This window comes from Branchiostoma belcheri, unplaced genomic scaffold, assembly GCF_001625305.1.
Source record: "Branchiostoma belcheri isolate BF01 breed outbred unplaced genomic scaffold, Haploidv18h27 scaffold140, whole genome shotgun sequence".
In the NCBI taxonomy this organism is placed as follows: domain Eukaryota; kingdom Metazoa; phylum Chordata; class Leptocardii; order Amphioxiformes; family Branchiostomatidae; genus Branchiostoma; species Branchiostoma belcheri.
Genome location: NW_017802825.1, coordinates 192,820 through 211,582, shown reverse-complemented (window position 1 = coordinate 211,582; position 18,763 = coordinate 192,820). Strand labels below are relative to the sequence as shown.

The 18,763-nt window shown below is 40.2% G+C and overlaps 2 protein-coding genes across 2 annotated transcripts; one reads left to right on the top strand and one right to left on the bottom strand.

Moving 5' to 3' along the window:
* Nucleotides 1-4,269: 4,269 nt before the first annotated feature.
* Nucleotides 4,270-5,409, top strand: LOC109464758 (alpha-(1,3)-fucosyltransferase 5-like). The gene has a single exon (XM_019761831.1). The coding sequence runs from the start codon at nucleotides 4,270-4,272 to the stop codon at nucleotides 5,407-5,409; it is 1,140 nt and encodes a 379-aa protein (XP_019617390.1).
* Nucleotides 5,410-7,485: 2,076 nt separating this feature from the next.
* On the bottom strand, nucleotides 7,486-14,876 carry LOC109464757 (claudin-18-like). The gene is made up of 4 exons (XM_019761830.1): nucleotides 14,790-14,876; nucleotides 11,575-11,811; nucleotides 10,714-10,881; nucleotides 7,486-7,763 (listed from the first exon to the last, which is right to left on the bottom strand). The coding sequence occupies exons 2-4, from the start codon at nucleotides 11,783-11,785 to the stop codon at nucleotides 7,486-7,488; spliced, it is 657 nt and encodes a 218-aa protein (XP_019617389.1). The 5' UTR covers nucleotides 11,786-11,811; nucleotides 14,790-14,876.
* Nucleotides 14,877-18,763: the final 3,887 nt, after the last annotated feature.

Here is an 18,763-nt window from a genome sequence, read left to right as displayed (position 1 = left end):
CCATTGTAGCGGCATTTCTTTAAAAAACATATGATTTTCAACGTTGATACCTTCTTCTTCTTCGTTACTGCCCAGCTCTACAGTGTAGAATTATTGGCAGTCGTTACGCTTTGTTAATTACAATTGTGACCCGGTACATAAAACACAAAGGGAAAACAAGGATAACTGAGAAGGAAACATAAAAACAACTGATTTTATGTGTGCTAAAGACGGGACAAGTGCATTAGTGCGTTAGTAATAGTTACATAATATTATATACAAGACATGATGTGGTGGCTCAATGCAGCAGGGTACTCGTCGGTACTACTTCTGTACTACTAAGTACTTTCTATACTCGTGTCATAGACCTGCGGGTCGCCAATTAATACTGTGTTCTGCTACCTTACTCAGATTTAAACTCCGACCCGGAACCTTAAATTCTCATTTGAGATAAGGTCGCAGCACACAGTATTTATGAGCGAACCCCGTAGTTAAAAGTAGTACGGGCACAAAGTAGATCGGCATATATTAGCACTTGAGACAGGCACATAGATTTCTGTGTTTACGGCAGTGATGTGGCTACTGTGGTGAATGGCAAAGGAAAACGTCAGGTTTGAGATCTTAAAAGTTGACTTTTGATGTTTGTTCGGTAAGCGTAGATTTGCGCCTTGACACTGTTACTGCCCAGTGCTGTGCGTTTGCTGCAGTTCCATGACCTTCCGCAAAGCGTGTAAAAATGCCATCAGGACAGGGGTTGTATAATAAAATATGTTACGATTCCCACTGTATTAAAACCCATTTCTATAATGATTGAAAACGTTTATTTCAAAGTTGTTTCAGTGAGAAATGGATGTTGTAATAGTGGGCAGTAAACTTATAGGTATAGGTATACAATATAGGTACCATTTGTTTTTAACAAGGTTTATGATGTCAAAATTTGAAGATGTAGGAATCTTATTTTTATGGCCGGCCTGTTTTTTTTTCGCCCTATCGCAATTAGATTTTGAGTCTGCGGAGGATGGCATGTATAAAATTTACTTGTTATGGCCTAAGCCATACATACTGTCTTGAACAGGATGTGTGCGAATCTGTGATCAAAACAGACCACGTCACAGTCCAACTTCCACAACAACCACATGACATAGGAGCATTACTGGCCCTACTGACAGTCACTTTACACCTACATTGTACTCCAGGGCTACCGTACTACTGGAACTAGTCGGTACGTACAGTTTATACTTCTTAACCATTGAATGCCTTCTCTCTACTCTACTCTCCAAGCAGAGGTTTGGGTTTTGGGTTATTCATGGCGTGTTTTAACCCTTTTTGGGGGATTCATTTTTGCACTGTAATTTTTCTTTCACCCAACCCAACCTCTGTCGGCAGTCGAAAGCTTCAATGTGCCACAAACCTAATCACTTCAACACATTACGGTCGTTCTACAAGTAGGTGCGAACCGGACGCATGAATAGGCAGCAGGAGGCGTGTGGCCAAATGAATGCCTTTCTGACCGGCTAGATGTGTGATAATCCACCACAGTAAAATGGATATCCCTAATGATAATTTGGTGGTTCCCGGGGAGGAGCACTGTCACGTTTCACATTTGGGTTGGGTGAAAGAAAAATTCCAGTTGAAAAACTGGAAGGCTAAAAACACGCCAAACATAACCCGAAACCCAAACCTCTGCTTTGAGAGTATGAATGTCTATCATTGGCTTTGTCATTGTCGTGTTCGAGACCTAAGATCCGTGTCCATAATATCACCAGGGTCCATAATGTCGCCACCTTGAGAAATAGTGTGCTTTAAGATATTTCTACTGCAACATACTTTTGGTATGCACTCCTGCACACCTCAAATGTACATACCTAGGGTATGTTGCAGTATAAATATCTTTAAGCACATTATTTCTCAAGGTGGCGATATTATGGACCCTGGTGATATTATGGACACGGATGTTACATCCAAGGGGCTTGAATTACTGACCCACGACGGACGGACAGTGATCTGGCTTCTATGTTAAAATTTGTTCAGTTTGTGGTCCTTTATTCTACCACAGATGCAAAAGAGCCAACATGACGATAACATTCTTTCGATGGAATTCTAGATCGTTAAACAGATTTTCGTGCATTAACGACTTAAAAGAGCTGCAAGTTTCACATCCACAAAGCATAATATATAGGTGCCATATTGCATTGCTGACCTGTAATACGCCATTGTTGCATACAATTCAGGCAGTTAAAGGAGATAAAAGCATTGTTCCTGTATCAATAAGTCATAACATAATATGCTGCCTATATCTATTGACATACACGAGTCTACTCATTCATTCATTCATTCATTCATGCATGCATAATGCATTTGACAACTACTCAGATAATCTATCATAAGAACATCCAGTCCTTCTTAGTCAACAGGGACATGCTCTAAACTGGTAAACAACGGACAGAAAATATTTGTGCGCTTAGGGCATAGTTTATAGTTCAAACGGCGGGGTCAGATTGACGGATGTCTGTGAAACGGTTGCCTGTGTACTACAAACAGTCCAGGCGCTATGGTTCCAGTTGATTTTGGAGACCTATTTCGAAAAATTAAAGTTCCAAATTATAGCAGATAAGGATTCTTTTAATACCACTAACTAACTACAACTAGAGTTCCACGACATCATACCTTCGCAAATTAGCTACAATTGGTAGGTTATGCATCTCATTGAAATTTACATTGCTACCTACATACCAAAAAATGACTACGATTGAATGTTGAGTTATCCCCCTTGAAATAATCTTCAACAAATGTCCCTGCAGTTCCAGAACAAGCTTGCCAAGGGGGCCAAAGCCAGGTCACTTCTTCCAGAGCAAAAGAGCTATCTACCAAACAAAATTTTTTGACCATAGCATGTCAAGGTCGTGAAATATAAAAAAGAAATTGGAAGTTCAGCTGCAGTACCATAACAAGCCGTCAGCAGGCCCAAAATCTAAACATGCGCTCACTTGGTGGCTTTATTCGGTGGTTATAGCAACTGGCAATGCTTTATCACACCATATTCACCTCGGGGCGGGTCATGTTTATTGATGAGGTATGTTTTCTGTCTTCTTTTATCTATCTAGGTGTTTAGGAGAATGAGGATACGAGCATTGTTCGTGGCTATTCTGGCCTGTGGAGGAGTCAGCATTTATTTGTCAACAGTCGTTATTGAAAATAAGCTGCCACTTTCCTCATCAGGGCCACAAAAAGTATACCAGAAGATCGGCAACAGGTAATACGTATTTATCAATGAATATATCAATGGCTCCAGATCGATTTCCATTTGGCAAAAATTCTGTACGTTTTGTACCAAAACTTGCAATATGATATTCTTATGGAAGGGACGCTAATGACGCTATTAAATTTGCAAGCAAAGGACTTAATTATTGATATTGAAGTACCATAATTGTAGCATGTGATTTGGGTATATATGTATATATATATATATTATATATACATTCCGATTGGAATTTCAGTTAACAAAGGTCACCACTTTTTTTTTTGCAATTCAACATGGACAATACAAGACATGGTGGTGAGGTACTCTAGCTATAGCTAATTTTAACTTCATAACCAAACAAATAAGTATACAGTGACAATACATCACAAAATACAACAGAGAACGGCAAATGGGTAGAAATGGATCAATAAATGGTAAGGAAGAACATGTTTTGTAGGCGATGCTTCTACTACAAACCGTTTAGTATCAATAAGGCCATGTTGATTTGATTATATGGATGAAATCCGCGCGCACATGAATTTTCGGCCGTTTCCAAAAAAAAAGGTTTTCAACCATACTGTAAATCGTGCAAAACAGTTGCTAAATGAGCAAAAATATACCATAAGTTGCAAGGAAAACATTTAGAAACGATACCAATGTCGTAGAATGCCAAAATCAAAGGAAAAAAGACAAAAATGTAAAGAAATGAATTCGAAGAGTAAATTATTCGCTATAACATATTCTGTGCCGTTTGTTCAACCTTCATGACCACGTAGATTTCATAGTGAAAGCAACTTTTTTTTTGCAAAACTTTTTTTTATTCGCACGCGCGCATCAGTTTTGGGGTTCCCAGAGGATGTCATCCATATTATCAAATCAACATGGCCTAACGTAAGTTTGGGTGATTGTCAAAATGTTACAATTTGTATCTGGGTGTAAATCGGGTGATCCTCTAAATCAAATTTTACAGGAATTGTTCAGACATATTGTGTACATCAAAAATAGAGCCTACCAAGTTCTGTAGATTGCTGAGTAGGGTGACTCTTTGCATGACACATTCAATTTTGTTGAAACCCAGGTCGAAGCACTACTCTGTGTGGCACAGCGAATCTGAAGCTAGTTCTCCTATACAGAATGACAAGCTCATTGTCATCTGGAGAAAATGGGGAGGCCGTCGCCTGACGGGAGTCCAGAAGGGCCGTTTCTACTGCCCCTCCATGCCAGAGTGCGTCGTCACAGGAAATATCAGCCAGCTTGACAAGGCAGACGCTGTTCTCTTCCATGACCTTCCGAAAGTTTATTCCAAACGCGTTATGCCGCAAATACGACCTCCGCACCAATACTGGGTCTGGGTCATCGGCGAATGTCCGAACAACCCTAATGTTATCGATCTAGTATCCTACAGTGGCGTTTTTAACTGGACCATGACTTACAGAAATGACTCGGATGTCTTAATCAACTATGGCTCCGTTAGCCTCATCTACAAAAGGCTGGCAAAAATGGACATTTCTCCTGACAAGGACTATACTGTAGGGAAGAAATATTTAGTGGTGTGGTTCGTCAGTAATTGTTACAAATATCTTCCTCGTTTTATATACGCGACGGAACTAGTAAAACACATAAGTGTGGATGTGTTTGGTAAATGCGGTAAATTGGTGTGTCTAGGACATGGTAAAGACCAATACAACTGCTCAGACCAAGTCATCAAACAATACAAGTTCTACCTGTCCTTCGAAAGCTACAAATGTAAGGAGTACATCACAGAGAAATTCTGGAGGAATGCCATTGCCAATGAAGTTGTTCCAGTAGTGTTAGGAGCACCGAAGGCCGATTATGAGAAATTCGCTCCTCCCGGTTCGTTTATTCATGTAGATGACTTTGAGACGCCTAAGGACTTAGCAGATTACTTAAAGATCCTTGACAAAGACATAGAAAAGTACAATGAGTACTTCAGATGGAGGACACAACCTCCAAAGAGTATATATCCCGACGATTATGGCGGTTGGTGTAATTTATGTCGGAAGCTTCAACAAGTTAACCCGACAGAGAGAAAAGTGTACACAGACTTAGATAGATGGTTTGCGGGGGAGAACTACGAGTTCTGTGAACCTGTCGTGCAGGTGAGTCATCACAGTCACCATGTTAATATACGTATTAACAGGTGGGCTCCCCTTCATCATGTGCCCTAAAGAATTATGAAATACTGACAGCTGAAGTGAAGCGCACTCTGTTCTTTTTTTAACGGTGTCGCTCAATGCAAGGCCAATTATTTTTGGCCACTTCTAGGCATTGAGCTAGAGGTACTAAAGTGAGTATAATGTAGTTATGTCAGGAGATGGCGGTGAACCATTGTTTTGAAGCTTTGTGGATTGTAGTCGGACGGAAAGCAACTGCTTGGAAGAGAGTTCAATGCTTATTGCTCTCTAATGCACTGTACTCAGTTGTGGTCTGAATACACGCTGGGTACAATTCGTAACCTACGTGTCGCATACAACAACGCTTTCAGAATTTTGTCCGCCTTTACTAAATATGATAGTGGTAGTCATATGTTTGTTTCAGCTTCAGTTGACACTTTTGAATCCCGCAGGATAAAGGTAACACATTATTTTGTCACGCGCCTGCTCAACTTAAACAACAGTCTCATAAAACTGGTAATTTACTCTGACATATTCTCCATTAACAACTTCTGGAAACACTACAGCCGTGTTTAAGTGAAATCACTCAAGGCGGTTTACATGTGGTTTACCCCGACGCCGGTTTCAAGTGGCTCCATCTGAACGCTCCGAAATCACATTGAAAGCGCCTCGATCTCAAGCCACTTCTAGAGGTGGTTTCGAATCGGTTTTCCCGCATCGCGATTTGCGTCTGAACGCAATGTGATTTCAATGTAACTTCGCTTGGTCATGGATTACGGGGTGATATTTCTTTATTTATACGCAATACCAATTTTTTACGGTGGCAGCAACTTAAAGAGCAGTAATGGTCAAATAATGTGTCCGTTCTAGGGCGAGCTTCACCGCCTCTGGCGGGACTACGTCGGCATTCGGCCGAGATACGCTGGGAGGGGGCATCAGCAAGCAGGTCGTTGACCTCTGATATTAATAACACGCATACCTTGCGTGTTTTCATCAAATAATAATAAATGTAGCTCAAGCGAATTGTGATCGGACACGGTTTCACCAGATGTGAGGAATCGCGGTTTGGGTGATTTCACTTAAACACGACTTACGTCAATCTGGTATTCAAACAGCCCGTCAATTAGATTTCCATAACATTGTATTTTAACCTCATGCATAACATTGTATTTTAATTTTCTGTATATACTTGTATTATACTTGTCTTTGTGAATCAGTATTTTTTAATTGTTTGTTCTGATATGGGTGGTGTGCCTGCAATAAAGAATTAATTAATTAAAAATGACAGATTTTCTCCATTGGGCCTTCGTTGCAGACTTCGTTGCGGCACAGAAATGTAATTCAATCCAACACTTGCTTAAACATACTAGACAGAAACCCTACACGTGTGGGGAGTGTGGGTATGGGACGGCTGTCAAGTCTAACCTATTCAATCACGCGAAAACACATTTAGGTTTGAAACCCTGGATGTCAAAATTTCACCAGCGTGATTATTCTGTTGAACAGAAAAGTACTTCAGAATTTCTTTTTATACACAATTCGATTATATGTCTGAAGTTATGATCTCTTATTTTTTCACAAAATGGAAGAGTTATTATTCGCTAGAATATATTCTAGGGCTTTCTGTAAACAGTGAAAAGTTGAGGATATTAATCAAATTTACCCAAGAAATTGAGGATACCAATACCAGCATACCTATGTGAACTTTTTTTTTTTTAATTTCTTGGCAAATAAAAATGTGTAATTAACACAACATATCATAACATAGGTCAAAGAAGGTCAACTGACGTCATGGCAACCTTACCTACAATGTAGTGCATAGTACTCAGTGCAAAGTGAACCAAACCATCAGGTGAGGGCAATCCAGCCTAAACCAGGGCAAATTGAGATGCTTATGCTGATTGGTCTTAAACTCGAGCAGAGCCCCCTGCACTACAGAGGCACAGTAAAAGTATAAAAGGAGGAGTGGTCCGATCTCTGTCATTCTTGATAAAGACTGAAAAAGGCGAAACCGGTCGAATTCCGTCTCATCGTTGCCATCTTCCCATCGCAACGAATAATAACACAACATACCATAAATCTGACCTTAGGATTGCCTAGGATTCCCCCATTGCTTTCTCCAAGTGTACCCTATTCAATGGTATGCATATCGTGATGTGTGTCAAAGTTTTCCATCTTAATTCCAAATTCATTGCTGACATCTTTGTTGAGAGTCCGGGCCTGGTACAAGAGAGCGCACCCTGCGACCAGTAACGGTACTACAGACGCCCAGGCCAGGAACACAGAGTAGCCGAAATTCCACTTGGATCCGTCGAACACCGTTCCGGAAAACTGGATATGATCGTTGATGTTCCAGCCCTTCGGTCCTGTTGCTGTGTAAATGAGGGTTCCTATTAACGTGCAGACCGCTAGAAGGATAAATAGATGATTTTATGTTAAAGTAATTAGCTGAGAAAGGAATCCGCCAGGGCTACAACATTCAGGATTAATTCGTCTAATTTGTATTAACCCTCAACAGTACACCTTCCCGGACTGATTAATCTGTACACCTGGGGTCCGCGCGGACCCCAGAGCAGTTTTTTGCTAATTTTTAGAAATTATCAACATGCTACCAGCTCAATTGTTTTGCAAACTGATGTGGGAACCTCTGTGTCCACATTACAAACAAAAACATACATTTTGAACTTTTTCTATTTTTTGGTGAAGAAAAGAAGACAAGAAGAAATACCCGATTTTTAAACCCATTTCAGACTGAAGGGGCTTTTGAGGCCCAACTTTGATCTCAGATAGCGGCTAAACGGCTTGCGCTAGAAGTATCAAATTTGGAGACCTTTCCTAAAATGTCTCTGGAAAAAAGTTCATATTAGTTTGATACTAGTAAGTTGATGTTTTTTTGTGTTGCCATGGCAACGGGTTTCTATTTTTCAAAATAGAAGTAATTTTGGTTTAAACATAAAAATTTTCTGAGTTTTATATTAATTTACACTTCTTTTCCAACATTAATAACATCTTACATAATTAAATATAAGTTAAATCATTTAATATGCATAGAATATGCTAATTTGATGACGTCATTGGTCAAAATCCAATATGGCGGACTATATTATTAGCTCTGACGTCATATGACGTCATAATTACACCAAAGTTATTAAAATTTAATTCTATTACTACACCATTCTCTAAAAACTTGGTAGACATAAGATGGGTGCATAAAAACATATAAAAACTGAAATAAGGTAATGTATAAGAACGCCAATGTATCCATTATGATCGAAAGCCGGCTGGGGTCCGCGCGGACCCCAAAAGAAAATCAGATATAATTTTTTTTATAAATGGTAGAAACGGAGTTTTCTGCACTGTATTGAGAGACAACTTTGTGGGTGACAATTACCTAAAATTTCAGAAAAAAATCTCTAGAAACAAAAAAGATACTACAGAATATATAGTGCTGGGGTCCGCGCGGACCCCAGGTGTACTGTTTAGGGTTAAAAACACAAAAAAACTAGAGTTCGACAATCCCATACCTCCATGACATATTTAGTGCTTTCGTAAAGCTTATGCATAGTGATGATCACATAAATGGCTTACATTTACAAGCCTGCTCATTAGCAAAATTTTTATACAAATTATTCACATAGCCCCTACCTAGTAACATACAACACACTGGTGAAATCCTTACCATTTAACATGGACAACGTATGATATTGTTGGTTATATGCAAGTATGACCTTGACATACCTTTGCCAACTCATGTTTGCCATCCAAGCTGACGAATTATACATTTTTTTCACTGCCAATATGCAAATTATAAGAGCCCATTTGCATATATTATATCATTTGATCATATTCTCCGCCCAATGACAGGGTTATCTTAAGAAATAAGGCTATTCTAGCGTTTCCTCATAAATTATGCAAATGAGGTCCTGATTTAAATAAATTATGTTTAGTGATGTTCGCCTTAATTGAACTTCCAAGTATGGCAAGTATTAAATTCACAGCAGTTACCACCATAAAATTGTACCAACTTGCCATTAATTATGCAAATTAGGTCTTCATTTACATAATCAATATCTACCAATGATCTTGTTGTTCTCAATTACATATGTCTAGAGTGTTTCATAGCCCTAATATGGAATACAGCCGTTTTATAGAATTTCCTCATTAATTATGAAAATTAGATCCTGATTTGCATAATTGTATTTCAATCCTGTCAATCATCATTTCAGCTACCTACATACCAAAAATCATGACGATCCATCAAACAGTTGTTCACTTATCCTCTCTCGAATATTTTTAAAGAAACCATCCTGCAGTTCCAGAACAAGCCGCTAGGGGGCCCAAACGCATGTGACTTCTTCCCAAGCACGAGAGCTACCTATCATCCAAATTTCATGACCCTAGCATGTCCAGATCGCGAGATATCAAAACCGGAAGTTGCGCTGCAGTACCAAAGCAAGCCACTAGGGGGACCAAAATCTAATCATTTCCAGTTTTCGTCACACCCTACCAACACACCAAGTATGAAACCAATCCATCCAGGCGTTCTTGAGTTATCTTGTTGACCAACAGACGGACAGACGGACAGATAAACGCAACTGAAAATATAACCTCCATGACACATTTCATGGAGGTAATTAAAATTTCTTACTCATTAGTCTACATGTTTGTCTTGTCTTTTCTAATCAGCAGGACACGCCCTTTGTAATAGTCACAGGCTAGTTGGGCTGCTCTTGCTTTGTGTGTTGAACTCCTAAACCAATCTAGTAAATAAATATATTAGCCATATGGATGACATTAAGAGTAGATGAATTCCTAAAATGTGTATATTATTCATTAATAAATCGCTTATATTCTGTAAAACATATATGAATACTTGTATTACATTACTTGTAATACTTGTATTACATTACTTGTAATACAGCCATGTATTTACTAATGTGGGGTATTTTAACAAGGCATCCAATACAATTCCAAGGCACTTGATTTTCAAAGTCAATTTTTCGGTCATTCTTGTCATATAGTAAGTTGAATCAATGCTATCGTATGGTATACTGATATCTGTAAGGCAAAAATGCGATGTTGCTGACGGAAAACGGTTGCTAATGACTTGTTTTTAGTGTTTTGTTATGTAGGCTGGGTCTATCTAATTATGGGTGGTACCTTGAAACAAAGGGACGCCTTATGTGGCTTTTTCCTACGCTACTTCAAACGCTTCAAGTATGAAGTGATGACAAAATATTATACAAAATGGCGTAACTTTCAATATCACCCAGATTTTAACATCTAGATTTTTTGTTTTGTTTTGTTTTGTTTTTGCCGCCCTGATATTACATCGAATGCCTTTAGAACATTTCGTACCTGCAGTAATAGTAAAGATGCCGCTGACATATTTCACAACAACAGGCACGGCCTCGCCCATCTTGTGCCTCCGGATGTAGTAAAACTCCAAGCCGAGACCACCGGCCGCTAACAACGTACCAATCAGCACAAACAAACGCACGGCGTGGTCCTGGGCTGCGATATTTTCTAAAGACGGGGGGGGGGAGTAACAAAAAATTGAGATTCCAAGCCTTTCAAGCCTTCGGGAAGTATATAATGCATATGTTAAAAAGGACTGCTGACAATTCCAGACATCAACAATATTAATAGTAACAGCTGACATCATAAATATGATGGCACCATAGCTAACTCCCCATACTGAAAGTATTCTGGTAAAAACCTGTCCCGTATGGCTTAACTCCTCACAGTGAACACCAGGCGGTTATGTTTTTAATGTAGTTCAAAACTTCATTTACTGTACGGGTAGATTCTCGTAATCGATACATCACCAATTTGTCTTGTTTGTATTTATCTTGGTTTTATCTACCTTGTAACTATGCATGTATCTAGTCAATGTGTTTTATACTCGTTTAATGTTTTTGAGTAGAAGGTGTTATATATATAAGCAACTTTTGCCCTCCGTCAGCCTTGTTCACGGAATGGACCCTTCTACTGCAGCTTCCGGGACGTGACGTCGGAAACACGTGATTGTAGCAGAGGGTCGTGCGTATCAGATAAACTGTGTCGCCCCCCGTCTCTGTTCTGTGGTGGACAAGGCTGACGAAGTCGGCCGAAAATTTGGGTAAGTCCCAATTCATTCAGTGTTGGCTTGAACGTTTAACCTTTTTTTGTCATAATTTTCCTTCTTATTCAAGTGGAGTTCTGATATCAGTTCCATACCTGCTTCTAGGTGTTCACATTCCGTCAGTCCAAACGCTGAATAACACACACTCCACAGACCACGTGTGACGTACAGAACCTCATCCTTCGCGTGCACGGCGTCACCGTACTCGTCAAAGTCAGCTGAGGCCCAGACAGCAGTTCCCGTGCCCACGGCGAGGGCGATGAACCCTGCAGTGCCGAAGAGAACCGGTAGATGTCTCCACCACATGGTGGTTGCTCAGCTTATCGGCTATGCTAATAAGGGCAAAACAGGCTGAGTTAGTGCGAGAAATAGCTTAGCTCATTGTCTAACCGATTTCTTGATGGACATTTCATAGAAAATCATCATGCACTATAGACATTCAGATATGGCAGTTGTGCAAAAAGTAAATCCAAAATATGAATTCTATGGGGTTTTTTTTACCAACTAGATGGAATTATTTTCGGCATTTAGAAAATACTTCTATTATGTATAATATATGTGAGGTGAATGGATTGATATTTCAAAATTACGCAACATTATCACAGAGAAGTTACGTGCATATTATTACGTTACTTCAATAAACGATGTGATTCAACGTTCTCTTCTAGGCTGGGCTTTGTTGACATAATTCCGCGGGCCTTTTCTACTTACCGTTATGGGTGATAGCTCGCGTGTCGCGCACCTAAGGCCACACCGACTTAATTTTATGGATGACATCCTCTGAAGACCCTCAAACTAGTCAGCGCGGGCGAATAAGAAAATTCCGGCCAAATATAAAAATGCTACTAAACCACAGGAATACAAAGCTGGCATTGTGCATTTGCGGCAGTACATAACGCCGTATACGACAAGCCAGCACATGCTGGCTTTTTGCCACGAATTTATGAATCGGCACTGTACGTATGTATTGAGTTCTTGAGTCGTGGAACTTCGGTACCCTCCAGAGTTACCACTGGCTCTAACTACCATGGACTACCTAGGCATAGAGCCAAGCCAGAGCTTCGAAAGATGTGATCTTCTTTTTCTTTTCTTTTTGAGAACAGGCGAAAATCAATGCGCGCGCGGATGTCCAAGTCGGTGTGGCCTAACTGCACTACGAAGTAGAACCAGTCCGTTTCGTCATGAAAACATAAGGTAACAGACGGTTCCTCAAATCCTCTACAGGTGGATAACATTGGTTATACGCAAAATATTTTCTTACCTGGTCACAGTTTACTTTTCATCATCCGATGCCCTCAAATTCTCACAAGACAAGAGAGCAAGTAAGAAAAAATTTCGCTTGCAAACTTCATTGATAGTTCGAGCCTAAGGCCACACCATCTTAATTTTATGGATGACATCCGCGCGCGCATTTATTTTCGCCTGTTCTTTCTAAAAAAAAATAACGTCCACCGAGGCTCTGGCCTGGCTCTAGACCTGGGTAGTCCATGGTAGTAAGCTACAATACGGAGGCGGGTACCCAGGCTACCGACGCTCCACGAGTCAAGAACTCAGTACATACGTACAATGCCGATTCATAAATTCCGCAAAAAGCCAACATGTGCCGGCTTGTCGTATACGTCGCTAGGTACTGCCGTAAATTCACAATACCATCTTTATATTCATGTGGTTTAGATAAATTTTTATATATTTTTGGCCGGAATTTTTTTTTAAATTCGCCCGCGCGCACTAGTTTGGGGGTCTTCAGAGGAAGTCATTCATAAAATTAAGACGGCGTGGCCTAACGGTTACGCTGGCTGCGTATGACCCTGGGAACTGTACCCGATGGTCGACCCCGTTTAGCTACCACTATTTACTCTAGCAATAACAGTTTCTATAGGCACAAATGGATAAATGTTTGGCGTCGGGTGGCGTAGTAGTAGAACGTTCGACTATGAAACGGGGAGACCCGGCTTCGATCCCGAGTCGTCCCCGGGACATGTCTGAACCTGCGCCCCGACGTTGTGCCCTTGGGAAAGGCACTTTAGTTTACACGACTTTCCTCACTCCACCCAGGTGTGAATGGGTACCTAACTTCGGTTGGGGAAAGCCGTATTGAGGTCACCTTGTGGCGCCAAATGGCAGCCGCACAGACCCTTGCGGCAGTTCCACAAAAATGTGTGACGCAAATATGTGTATCATGTGATTGTTTGTGATTATTTATTGATTATTATGTAATACCCTACATAAATTCAGCCGAATTAAGGGCTGTGTACTGTTTGACCAATAAAAAACATTTATTAAAAACCATTTATTAGATATTTCCAAAGCGTTCTAGGGTTTACAGTGCTGTCTTGCTTCAGCTATTTGTCTGAAATGTTGTCCACACGCATGAGTTGTTGTCCGTTACAGCAATGATTATGATAACAAAGTAACGTTACTCGCTTCATGGACACCACTTTGCCAAGCCTCTCAACAGTTGTGAGAATGTCTGTCAACGACTTGTAAATGTAAGGCCACACCGTCTTAATTTTATGGATGACATCCTCTGAAAACCCCTAACTAGTGCGCGCGGGCGAATAAAAAAAATTCCGACCAAAAATAAAAATGCTACTAAACCACGAATACAAATCTGGTATTTTGAATTTGCGGCAGTACTTAGCGGCGCCGTATGGACAAGCCGGCACATGCTGGCTTTTTGCTGTATTTATGAATCGGCACTGTACGTAATATGCACGTTCTTGAGTCATGGATCGGTAGCTAGCCTGGGTGCCCGGCTCCGTATTGTCGCTAACTACTATGGACTACCCAGGCCTAGAGCCAGGCCAGAGCCTTGGAGGATGTGATTTTTTTTCGAGAACAGGCGAAAATGAATCCGCCTAAACTAAGGAAGCCTTAAGCCTTCCGAGGAGATTTAAGCTTGACCATTATAGCAATCTACCATTATTTTTAGCCCCATGGCTTTGACGGTGTTTTTTTTTTTGTGTGTGTTATGCATCTAATAAATTCATAAACAAGGTCCTTTCTGCCCTTTCCCAAATAATACTAACATATCGATATCCATTTCGGTGACAATACCGTCATAAGCTTGACTGTATAGCTATTAAATACTGTGTAGTTGCTTGCCTGCTTGCTCAAAACATCAGTCACAGCAGTAGGAACTATCATTGGCAAATCCGAGATTCAAATACATCACCAGGGGGAATGTCACCAAACAAATTGAACCACGTGACTGAGCGCAAAACCCCCAAAAGCTAAATCTTTCAGGACGTGATAAGAGGCTGTTTAGTCCACTATGGGATAACACAATCGTCGACTTACTTGTACTTACTGTAAGGAAGTCTTGGACGGTCTTCACCATATTTTTGCCGACAACTTGCAGCTTTATTCATGTGACATCCCGAATATCCGCTTCAATTGCATCCGTGCAAGCGTGATGTTGATTTTATTCTGCTGCACCCCACTACAAATGTAAGGCTACATTACATACATATTTGTGAAGTAAACAACCCACTGAAACGCTCCATGCCTGTTGGGTATTTGGACATGTTTGCCAACGGACACCGAATATTTGCTGTTCAAATACTATTTTCGTTGTAAAGTAACTTGCGGTTCTGTATACGAGTAGATATTTCCTGTTTCAATAGTTCATATTTAACAAATAATAAAGGGTTAATGCCCGACGCGAGGTGTATATGGCGAGATAATCCCTGGTCGGTTGCAATAACCACCGAATAAACCACCGAGTGAAACGAGGTCGCACCCGACCAGGGATCATCTCACCATTATACACCGGGGATAAGGCGGGGCATTAACGTTATTGTGCTGTATTTAAAAAAAATTAAAATAAATTACATTGCGTTTTTTAATAGATATATTAAATACTACAAGTCCTAACACTACTGTTAGTGTCCTGTCCCCCGTATAATGGTACGGTCCAAAAAGTGGGTGGTTATCTGAATAACCGCCCACTTTTTAGGTTATGGCCTTATAACCCTTGGGAAAGGGAGCCTTCTGATTTGTCGACGGCTACTGGCTATATGATTAAATACGTCACGGAACACGGGGTGAATGGACAGTGCTGCTGATACACTTAAAGTTAGCCTGGCATCAACCGTTTCAAAAGGCGACGATCGTTTCCGACACGGAAATTAGCGGCGGCTCCTATTTCCGTTTCGTTGCCCTTGGGCAACACATTTGTGTAGTCACTACAGCAGGGGTCCAGTTCACTGGTACTCTTTTCCAAATGCTGAGTGCTAAGCAGAAAAAGCAATATGTACCGCTTGTCTTTTGTATGACTCGGCTGGGGATCGAACTCACGACCCGAAGAATGCAGTGCGAGCACTTGCACTTGCCCATTACACCAAAATTGAGTATGGTACGTCAACACCTTCCGAATCTTTTCACACATCATAATCGAATAAGAAAACACAGCAAACCTTATTAGGCTGGCGAAATTCGATTTTCTCACATCTATTCAATCTATTCAGACGGACCCCTTGGCGGGGTCTAAGTATATTATTGTACGGACATCAAGTCCCAAGAAAAGGAAAGCCAACATTTTAAGCACGCTTTCTCTTGTAAACTAGGGTGATAGGCAAGTTATAGGTAATATCCAAGCATATTCGAGGCCCAGCAAAAACAGTATCGAATTGATCAGACTGTGTCCATTGGCAAGACATTTACCATTTTGCCACCGATCTTCGTGTTGAAATGGGAACTGCTCAATTTGACAATGTCTTTTCAGCCACCGAAAGATCTGCTTGGAGATCAGTAACTTGGTACATCATGAATATGAAATAAGTCGAAAATCTTTGTCCCAACTAAAAAGCTACATGGTCCTAATTATATTCAGGAAAATGATGGCCACATTTTGCCAAATTCGTGATGTATTCAGTAGAATTCCTCACATTTTCTATACCCTAAAATGCTGTAAAAATCAATTCGAGAGTATATCGATATACTATTAGCATGTCTATCCGAATAGTGTAATAAAAATACATTTCTCCATGTAGATACAACCGTACACTGATTAACTAGCATTACTTTATTTACAGAGCTGTGAGTGTTAAATCTATCAATACTAGAAGCAGAAAATGCCTTGCTGAGTTTAAAACAGAAACAAAATACAAACACTTGAAAGAAGGAAATTAACAGTGAACAATTATGACAGTTATGATTATAAATCGGCCACAATATAATTCTCGTAGGGTTAACAGTCTAGATAGTTTGATTGATTGGTGCAAAATCATGGTTTAAGCGCATAAAAACTCCACTGTGGCCCAATAGCATGAACTGACACGGACGGCTTTACTTTGGTGCCCCGGTGGAAGTAAACGTGCAAAGAAGACGAACACCCAATGAGTCAGCTAAATTAAACACAGCAACGAAACAACGCATACTTAAAATAAACTATAAAATAACATTTGCTAGGTAAATACATAATTTTTACTTGGTCAAGCTAGCAAACTATTTATTCTTACTCAAACACCTTTTCTTAAGCCCCTCCAACTGTGTCCTGCCACTTGCTACATAATGTAATTCAACCCAACAGGGTGCCTGCCACAGATCCTGGTCAGCCATCTGGAAGAAGAAGAAACAAAGCAAAAACAGTTTTCTTCTGCTGTTGATCATGATAATCATACATTTTCTTTGCAAATATGTGCAGTATACTACGGAATAAGAATATTCCATTTGCACATATTGTAATTTTGTAATAATTATTTTTGCAATGTGATTTTGCAATAGTCCATATTTACATTGGCAATAGATTTTAGGTTTGAGATATTCATTGTGATGCATGTGTTCTGCCATGGAATGCCAAAATACTAACTTTATAGCATTTTTCTAGCATGGCTTTATGCGCAGTTTAATGCATTGAAGTGACACAAATGTTAGGCGGTGTGAACAGGTGGGCAGAACATTTGAAATTTGACCAAATGTCGACATTCAGGTCTCCAAAAACTGCATTTTTCCCCAACATTTTACCTCCCCCTATGACAGTATTACGTTTCCAACCTGTCACAATCTTCGCCCGCATGGAGATGTGCTCATGCCATGTTTGCGGATGGATTTTGACGAAGCGTGCAGTTATGCGACCACTGAAGTCTACGAAGTCGTTGTAGACCTCCGTGTCTCTGTCGTCATTCGCCGGAAAAACCTGCAGTATATAAAGACATTGCCACACTTTGAGAAGTTCAAGTTTATCGCACGAAAAAGTATATACATATATACTGGAAAAGGAAACAGACCAATGAACATAGAAAAAGTTACATGCTATAACTTATCTTTCTTATAACTAAAACAATAAGGCTAGCAGAAGGCTGTGATATGGTGTTATAATCGATATAATTGAGACTAATCATGATATATTGAAATCTATCTGTAGCATCGATTCTCTTCAAATCAGTTGTTATAGAATAAATAAATGTGAATAGCAGCCGCAAAACATCTCATATAGAGCATCCCATGACAAAGTAAAATTAATATTAAATTTGCTTTGAACAAAATGGGCAAAGTCATGGGCTACATTATAGTATCTGCCTGTTTCCATATTCAATTTAGGACTACGATTTTAACATGCAAATATCTTAGTAGATAGCTATTCAAATAAAAGGAGGAATGATTCTTACAGTAACTTGCCCATCAGCATCGGTGTAGAAAGTCTCATCACCGTTTTCATTGCCGTATGAAATGGTGTAGGATGTGACGTATTGGTCATGTATGCCATGTGGCCAATCAGGGCTGTAGTTCCTGCCTTTGGTGATGACGCCGGTGATGACGCTCACGTCACCAAGATCCCTCATCAGCCATTGGTCCTGGTCATTGGTTGCTGCTATCCATGCACCTGCTGCATCAGCAGTCTCGCGAGTGTTGATATCTGCGCGGTCAGCTGAGCAACGTGAACCCCACTCGGAGGATGCTGACCAGGATGGAGGTTCTAAAACAAAGAAAAACGTGACGTTTGTTTAAGAAATATAAGGCCGAAGCTATAGTTAATGTGACTATCAGCGTATAGTTTACGCACATATTTTAGACTGCTTTATAAATCAAAGAAGGACATAGGAACAGTAACAAGTTTCCTGGCAGCTGTGTTGGCTACATCGCGAGGCTTGTTTTGACGAAACATTTCGACAAAATATATACATTTATCAATTCTAAAAGGTAGAGTAACATTTAAAACAGCGATTAAAATATATAGGGCGTATTCAGTCAGGTGACCATAACCATAGCAACTGGCCGGGCTGCAACGAGCAGGTTGCCGCCATGTTGAGGTACACATGGAGGCCGTTCCATTGTGGAGTT

Excerpts from the sequence above, each read along its gene's own strand:
- LOC109464758 (XM_019761831.1), top strand. The coding sequence starts at position 4,270 with ATGACACATTCAATTTTGTTGAAACCCAGGTCGAAGCACTACTCTGTG.
- LOC109464757 (XM_019761830.1), bottom strand. The coding sequence starts at position 11,785 with ATGTGGTGGAGACATCTACCGGTTCTCTTCGGCACTGCAGGGTTCATC. Across the intron at positions 10,882-11,574 it reads ATGTGAACACCTAGAAGCAG|AAAATATCGCAGCCCAGGAC; the intron begins GTATGGAACTGA and ends CCCCGTCTTTAG. Across the intron at positions 7,764-10,713 it reads CATCTTTACTATTACTGCAG|CGGTCTGCACGTTAATAGGA; the intron begins GTACGAAATGTT and ends TTATCCTTCTAG.